We start from the raw sequence: 9,052 nt of genomic DNA on the forward strand, positions 1-9,052 counted from the left end.
TTTCAAATTACTTTGTAACGAGTTTGGTACAATGAGTGATAAGAAGAAGCATTTCTCTGTGTCACGTGTGGCTTTATCAGTAATGGGGATGCCAAAGTTGGGGATCTTTGTTGATGTGATTCAAGATTGTGCTGTTTTGGTTTGTTGGGATGCTATTTTGGGGTTGAAAAATATGATTTTGGAGACTGAAGGGTGGCCTAGACCTTCTCCTATAGTTCTGGAGCAGTGTCAAAAGGCTTTACCTTGTATGTATTACTTGTTTCAGAAGTTCCCAAATAAATTTAAAAAATTGGGCGGTGATGATTCTAATGTAATGGATATGGTTTTAGGGGTTTTGATAAGTCTTTTGAAATCAGTGGCATTTTTGAGGGACTGCTTTGTGGCGTCTGATGTGAATTTTTTTGCTGCTTTTCAAGTTTGCCTCAGTGATCAAGAGCTTGGTCTGTTCATCATTGAAGGTATATTTGGTCAAATTGTTAGTAGTTCTTGCATTAGGATTCATTTAGCAATGTTATTAGCAAAGTTCCTTATAAAGGAGATGTTTGCCTTGACATACGTAATCTCTTTGGATTGAATAGACTTTGTTTAATTAGAGGCATTCTTACTGCTGTTCCAAGAATGGTTCTAAATACACATTTTGTTGTATATAGGGAAACTTGTAATGAGATTGAGTCCCATGGAAATGTTTCTTGTTCTGGGAAGACTATATTGTATGATGGGATTTTGCCTGAGCTGTGTAATTACTGTGAAAACCCCACAGATAGCCATTTTAACTTCCATGCGTTAATCGTAATGCAAATTTGTTTGCAACAGATTAAGACACAGTATCTTGGCAAACCTTACAGCTTGCATCTGAAAATTACATCCCATTCTTTGGAGGATATGGAAACCAAAATGCTGAAAATAATATGGAATAACTTAGAAGATCCTCTAAGTCAAACAACAAACAAGTTCATCTTATATTTGATCTTTTCTTAGACATTCATCCTCTCTTTGTGGGGTAAAGGGTAGTGAGAAAATAAAGACATTCCTACAAAAGATTACTTTAGATCTGCTTCGTTTAGGGTCACGTTGTAAGGAGATATGTTCCTTTAGCTCATTGACCAAGAGGTTTGGAGCAAAGACTATGCTTGGATATAAGTCCCGACCATTGCTTGAAATAGTACATGCATACCGTTGAAAAAGATCTCATGTTCAAGGGCACGACTTGTTTAGGAAGTTCTTTTCTAAAAGTGCGTCTGACCTTGTAGAGGCAATTTAAGTAGGGAAGTCTGGCACCTCGTATGAACAATGAAATTAGCGAGTTGTGTCTATGTCGTGGAAATGAGGATAATACTGATTAGCGAGAGAAGAGGAGCTATTTAATTTTATGAGGTGGTTGAGTTGTTTTCTTTCTTCTCTTGTTTTCCTTCGCTCCTTATAAGAGAAAAATAATGGCAATGGAGCTTATACAGATAATGATCAATGTTTGGCTTTGTCCAACCTTCTTCTCAAGAAAGCTCACTTCTATGTCTCCCGAGAGCTGTCTTTATCCCTACAAGGTGGGAATTACTTCACTTGAATCAACTTTCCTTTTGGTTGGATCCATAATTGATAGTTGGGATAGACTGCGAGAGAGTGCCAATACAAGAGTGTGCAGGGTCTTACTATACGAGAGTGTGCAGCCTATTGAGCTGCCAATACGAGACAAGAGGGTTCAGAAGCAGAGATAATCAAAATATAAAGCAGGGTCTGGCTTGAGAGTGCGCAGGCAATGCTTTACATCCTGCTTGCCATTTACTCATGTTTTTGAAAATAAATCATGTGACTGGTTAAAAATTAATACTAGCTATTAGAGGGTATCTGTAATCATAATATACTTTTATTTATGTAATTGATGAAAAATAATTTCATTTCTAAATTTTTGACATTTACTATCCCTAATTTAAATATATTTTGCTGAAATTTGATAATAGGTTCAATGGAAATCAAATTGTATATGAAAGCTTTTTCTATGCAGTGATGTTGTGCTTGTCTTGGATTGGAGATAAAGTAGATATAATGTGTAGACATGCAGTTGTACCCTTCAAATTCTGTAATGATGTATGATTGTTCCTTATTGAGTGGGATGCATTTGAGCATGTTTGCTGAAATTACGGAGTGGTCCGATCAACCATCAGTGAAGGTGGCGGTCACAGTTTGTAATGACCCAAAATCCACGGGCACCAGAAAAGTGAGTTATAGAGCCTCCGTCTTAGTGAAATGAGTTCGACAATAATTAGTAAAAATATTTATGAGCCTAGTGGTATGTCTAATTAGGATTTAATTAGGTGAAATTAGCTTAATTTAGAATAATTAGCAAAAAGAACTAAATTGAAAAAGGGGTAAAAGTTTAATTCTAAAGTAATAGAAAATAAAAGGATCAAAATGGCAATTAAGCCATTTACATAAATTGAGCGTCAAATGGAAGAAAAATCAAGATTTTTCTTGAATGTATGTATTATATATATTAAAATTATTATTATTATGGTTTTATAATTATTATGATTATTTAATGAATATTATATTTTAAATAAATTAAATAGTTGATAAATATATGGTAATAAAATATACATGTGTAAAAATTATATTGGTACATTTGTAATTTAAATACTAAATTACTTATAATTTAAGTAAAAAGATATTTGTTAATTAAATAATTAAATTTTTAAATTATGAGATTTTTGTTTGAGAAATAAATTAAATAATGACAAATGTAATAAAATTATTGGTACAAATGTAGAATTAAATATGTGTACAATTGTACAATATGTAAATGATGTTAAAATAGATATTTAAAATAAATATATTATAATATATGCTAATTAAATAAGTAAAGCAAATAAATATAAAAGAGAAATAAAGAAACAAAAGGGAATAGAAACAGAATTGAAAACAGGAAGCAGGGGATAAAAAGAGAAAGAAAAAGGGAAAGAATAAAAGAGAAAACTAAGGATTTGAAGCTTGAAGTTAATTTGGTAAGTCAATTAAGTCCTTTTTAGTTAATCTTGATGTTTTAGAAGCTTTGAAACAAGATTTTGATGAAATTAAGTTGATAGTTCAAGAGTTCATATGTTTCCAAATATGGTTCATGTTGGACAAATTATGGAATTAGGGATTTAATTGAATGAATTCTAAGTTAGAATTGATTAAGGGATTAAATTGTAAACTAGGCTATAAGTTTTATGTTGTAGGGACTAAATTGAAGAAATTTCGAAATTAGGGAAATATGGCAGAAATTTTATAGTTAAATATAAGTTTAGACAAAATTTGAATAGAAAAAGAGAGTGAATTGGATTAAAAAAATAATTATGTTTAGTTAGTATTAAATTGGGAATAAGGTAGGAATTGTTTAGAAATTTAATTATTTATTATAATTAATGCTGTAAATAATAATGTAAATTACTATTATTTTCGTAGCCAACAAAGAACCTGAAGCATCAGCATCAAAAGGAAAGGAGAAAGTCATCGAAGACTAAAACGGGAGAATTACGGTGTGTATTACTATAATTCGAATTTTAATTATTATTGATTGCTGAATTTTTAATTGTTATGTATGGTAAGTAAGACTTGAGGTAAGTATGTGAAATTGATATGAATATTGAGTGAAAATGAAAGTGATGCAAATTGAATTAAATTGAATAGAATAAGTGAATTATGGAATATGTGATTATTTGAAAAGTGTATTGATTGAAAAATGAATGGTGATTTGAATTGTGAATTGAAAGTGATATAGAATTGAGAAAGTGAATTGAATACCCTATTAACTAGTCGGGCTGAATCGGATATAGTTGGCATGCCATAGGATTAGAAGTGTTCAGGGATGCTTCGACCTCGAGTCGATGAGACATTGGGTGTCACTAAATTTCTTCGGATAGATTCGATTAGGTACTGGGTACCAACTTTACTTCGGCTAGGCCGATGAGACACTGGGTGTCAACTATTACTTCGAACTATCTGATGAGGCACTGGGTGCCATATTGGTGTGTTTGGTTGGATCCATGTATCCGCCAAAGTCTGATTTACGTTAATAGGGTGAAAAATTGAAATGTGAATTTAAGGCATTGAAATAAAAAAAAAAAGGAAATTGAATTATGAATAGAAATTGGAATTGTGATAGAAAGAGAAAAGTATGAGCTAAATGTTCATAAGTGGTTTAAATTCAAGTTTGTGAAAAATACATTGATTGACGAATAATTAAATTGAATTGTTATTATGAAATGATGAAAATAAAAATAAAAATAAAGTATGAATTAGTATTTAAGAAATTAATTGTTTTGTATTTTAATATTTATATTTTTATTATTGATGATATATTTTGAATTATGGTAATACCATTGAGTATATCCATACTCAACGTATTGTTGTTTCCGTGCACAGGTTAGTAGAAGTCAAGTGTCCCTTCCAAAGATCCAAAACAATCCCGACTCCAACACAAATTTGGTGATGTATATTTTTCTTTTGGGTAAAGGTGGCATGTACATAGGTGTTGTTTAGTCACTTGAATATGTATATTACTTTGGGTAGTGAAGGATGAATTATAAGATTTAGATGGTTAAATGAATAAAGTTTTTAATCAATTTAGAATGATGCTATGATAGTTATTAAGTTAAAAATTATGTTAATGATATAAATATTAGTTATATGAATGTGAAACATTGGTGTTGGTTGTTTTGGTTTGAATTTGCAGGGGGTTTTAGGTAAAAATAAGCAGAAATGCTGCCGAAATTTTTTATAAAAAAAAATTTCCCAGAATACTCGAACAAGTCCCATTCTACTTTTAATACGTGTTTGAACTTCAAGAGTCCAATATAGGGACTTAATTATTATATTATACTATGAAAGTTATATTAATTGTAAATTATTCGTAAGTTGTCTAATATGTCCGGTAATGCCTCATAACCTCGTTCCGGCGACGGTTTGGGGTTAGGGGGTGTTACACAATTGATGCACCTATTGTTCTTAAATTTGTAAAAAATAAGACTTCTTCAAAATTTAAGTGAAAATTTTTCCTTTTTTTGCCTCAAGCAATCGTATGAATAGCTAAAAGTTGCCAATTGTGATTAATTTATAATTAATCAATAATTAAAACATGTGAAAAAATAATATTCCATGTGAAAAAAGAACTTGAATAGCTAAAGGTTAAGAAGATTTAATAATAAATTCTTAAATATATATTTGTTTCATTTAAAACAGCTTTTATAAAATATTTTCAGGAAATCTGCCAAACAGCAGAAAATATTTTACACATTCATCCAAACACCAGAAAAGTAAATCATTTTCAGAAAAGTAAATCATTTTCCAGAAATTATTTTCTGAAAAATATTTTACTGGCAAACAAACGGAGCCTAAAATACTAGTGGTTTACCCATGTTTTTCTTTGAAGAGGGGTAGTTTATCTGCAAATTAGTGTTAACTTGTCCACAATCTGGAGTGATATGGTAGATGAGTTCTGAGGAACTTATAAGTGAGGTGTGTAGCAGAGTTAGGTAGGACAATTTTCTGTTAATTTGAAACTACATTGCATTCATTAGCATGTGCATATAAGACTGTGATTTCTGAAACAGTGCAGTAAAGTGATGACATGTAAAATCGTTGATCTAAAGTGCTTTATAATTATGATTATTATTAGAATTTTTTTCTCATATGCTGTATATACTATTTTGTTTCAGGTTCCTTATGATGAAACTCACATTGAGCTTTCATAGCTCATCCTCTTATTTTCCTTCTCCACAGATAGCTCTTAGGGTTAGGATGTAGTGCGACATTCGGAGGGACTCAACTCAACTTCGTTTTCTTAATAGTTTAAGTTACATTATTATTATTTATTACCTTTAAAAGATTGCATTATTTATTTATCAATCATGGCATGAGACTTCAGATTTAGTGTTGATTTTTTATTGTTATTAGGTAATTGTTTAATGATAAACCTCGATTTTATTAAAATATTTAAACCCATCACATGGGTTGTTGATATATATGATCTAACTTTACATGGGTTGTTAATTTAATCATATATATTTAAGAGTTGGGGTTTTATGTGATTTGACTTCAAATTTAATCATATTATTAATAAAATTTTAATATTACATGTTTAATTTTATTAACTTAATTCGATTAGACTTAAATTTTATCTCACTCAAGTCGATTAAAAAATCAAGTTAAAATGATAAAATAAGACTTATTAACTCAACTAATTTCAAATTTTTTCACTAGATTCAATCAAACACTCAACCCGTTAGGTAAGATGATGTTTTGAGATTTGTTTTGAAAAATCTTTTTTCTCAATCATTCGTCCTAATAAAGAAAATTCAAATTTGAAAAATTCAATCATTGCCAAACGATAATTGTTAAATTCATTAAGTTAAGTTTTGTTATTTTCAAAATTTTATATAACAAATATATTATTATATGTGTAATGCCATGCCAGCTTATTATTTTCATATATTACTCACCAGAAATCCATTTAATGGATTAAAGATTTCTATTTGCATCGAGAGTGAAATTTTAGATTTTGAAAAGTTTAGGGGCTTAGAATGATCTAATTGGAGAATATAAACTAAATTTACAACTGTATGCATAGTATAAGACTAATAATTGAATTCAACCAAACAAATTTAATTGTTACAATTTGAATCAGGACTAAAATTTTAAAATTAAAAAAATTAAGAGTTAAAATAGACCAACTCAAAAAATAAGGTGTAAAATTTATTAAATTAAAATACGGTAACTAACCTTAAATTTTGCCAAATTAATTTAAGCTGTTTATTAAAACGACTGTGAACAGACGGAAATGGAAAAGAAAGGAAAACGGGCAAGGTTCTTGTTAAAGTTACTTAAAAAGTAAATATATTTTTATTTAAAAATACTCTAATTATATTTTTGAGTCTTTTTATCATTAACATTAGGTTTTTTTCTAAACTATTTTTCTAATCGATTTAATGAAAGTATCATGATGATGTAAAATTTCATATGTGAAATATTTTAATGAGATATAATTTATTACATAAATAACCCTATAAGATAATTACGGGTGAAAAATAATAAAATAAATAAATATAATTATCTAAAAATATTAACTCAACAAAAAATCTTTCAGTAATTTGAAAAAAAATTAAAGGTTGATGGCAAAAAAGATTCAAAAATACAATTATGGTCATTTTGACAAAATATGCAAACATTAGTAGCTAAATTTATCATTAACCCATATTTTAATGGGTAAACTACAAAAATGGTCACTAAATTGTTGCCTTAGTTCTATTTTAATCATTCAAGTATTATTTTTTTCAATTTAGTTACTAAACTTTTCGAAATCAAATATGTTGGTTACTCTCCTATTAGTTGCCATTAGATGAGTGACAGAAAGCTGATAAGAGATTTTTTATTGGTCTAATAACAAATTTAATCCTCTAATATTTAGATATTATATCAATTTGATCCTAAATAAAAAGTTTTCAACAAATTTAGCCTTTAATATTTAGGAAACTTCTTATTTTAGTTCAAATAAATTTAAAAATAAAAATAAATTTAATATAAGTAAGATTCAACCAATTCAATCATAAATTTTATTTTCATTGATTTCTATAATGGTTGATTTTAAAAATATTGGTTCAGTTTTTTTGTACTATTATATATTATAGATAAATTATAGATTATAAATATTCATTCTGATGGCAAAAAAAAAAAAAAAAAAAGTATATACGGTGTATGTAAAGGCCTTATACAAGGGAAGGGATCATCAAAGTATAAAGATTAGTATTAGATAAAGTGAAAGTGAGTTGATTATGTCCTCCACTCACTTTCCTATTCTTCCTTTTTCGCAATTAAATAAGAAGACACGCTATATGCTTCTAAAATAAAATATTTAAAAAACTTTTAAGACCGGCTATAATTAAGAGCTGCCTCTTGCCATTGTTTACCCAGCAAAGATGTCTGTAGTCACATCTTGAAATCCAAATTAAAGATTTTAAAGAATTTTCTGAGCTCACTCACTATTATGGCCCGGTCTGCTGTGACATCTGCAGTGACAACAATTGGCAAGGTGCTAACTGAGGAAGCCATATACCTAGGGGGCGTGGAGGAGCAAGTTGGTCGTCTGCAAACAGAGCTCAAATGGATGCAAAGCTCATTAATGGTGGTAGAGACAAAACAATCAACGGATGAGAGGATTCGTCTTTGGGTTGCTGAAATCAGAGAGCTTGCTTATGATGCTGAGGATGTTGTTGAGGAATTTGCTTTCAAGATTGAATCCAAAAACAAAGGTGGTCTTCCCAGTTGTGTTAAAAGATCAGCCTGCTGTTTGAAAGAGGGATGGACACTTCACAAAACCAGGTCAAACATTGAGAAAATCATAGAAAGAATCAACGACTTGGTCCGACGACTACAGGCCTACGGCGTAAAGGAATTAAAGGACAGAGGAGAAGAATCTAGTTCTTCAACTGAAAGACGAGAATCAAGGCGGCCTTATCCACATATTATGGATGATAATATTGTTGGACTGGTTGATGATACCAAGGAACTGGTCTCAATTCTTAAGGATCAGAGAAGTGAATGCAGCAGGGTTGTTTTAATTGTTGAGGATGCTGATTGCAATAGTCTAATAGTCAGTTTCAATTATCACATTAGTCCATCTATTCTTCACAGCTAATTCAATCTTTGTAACCATTGCTTTAGCCTCGACAACCTCAAATGAATCCATTATAATCCTTTTACCAATCCCATCCAGCATCTTCCCACTTGAATTTCTGCCTATTATTCCAAATCAGCACAAGCTGTTGAGGTGTCAAATACCCCATCACAATTAACTTTAACCCAACTTTCTAGTGGTTTCTCCCAAACATCAACATAAGTTGTTGACTTCCCAATTCGATCAAAGTCATTGTTTGAACAGAGGATCCGTTGAACATAGAATAATTCATTCATCAAGCAATTAACCCTTTGAATAATTCTTTCCAAATCAAGTTTCTCACCTCCAATTGTAACCTCACACCTAGCTTTCCAAATGTGCAAGCAAGTGAAAACAATTCTAACTTTG

At 30.1% G+C, this 9,052-nt stretch overlaps 1 protein-coding gene across 1 annotated transcript; it reads left to right on the forward strand.

Moving 5' to 3' along the window:
* The first annotated feature begins 8,014 nt into the window (after positions 1-8,014).
* LOC108481517 (putative disease resistance protein At1g50180) lies at positions 8,015-8,665 on the forward strand. Its single transcript, XM_017784639.1, has one exon. The coding sequence runs from the start codon at positions 8,015-8,017 to the stop codon at positions 8,663-8,665; it is 651 nt and encodes a 216-aa protein (XP_017640128.1).
* The last annotated feature ends 387 nt before the right edge of the window (positions 8,666-9,052 follow it).

The sequence above is a fragment of the Gossypium arboreum genome, chromosome 11 (assembly GCF_025698485.1).
Source record: "Gossypium arboreum isolate Shixiya-1 chromosome 11, ASM2569848v2, whole genome shotgun sequence".
Classification (NCBI taxonomy): Eukaryota; Viridiplantae; Streptophyta; class Magnoliopsida; order Malvales; family Malvaceae; genus Gossypium; species Gossypium arboreum.

What these genes read in the sequence shown, in the direction of transcription:
- LOC108481517 (XM_017784639.1), top strand. Translation starts at nt 8,015, where the DNA reads ATGGCCCGGTCTGCTGTGACATCTGCAGTGACAACAATTGGCAAGGTG.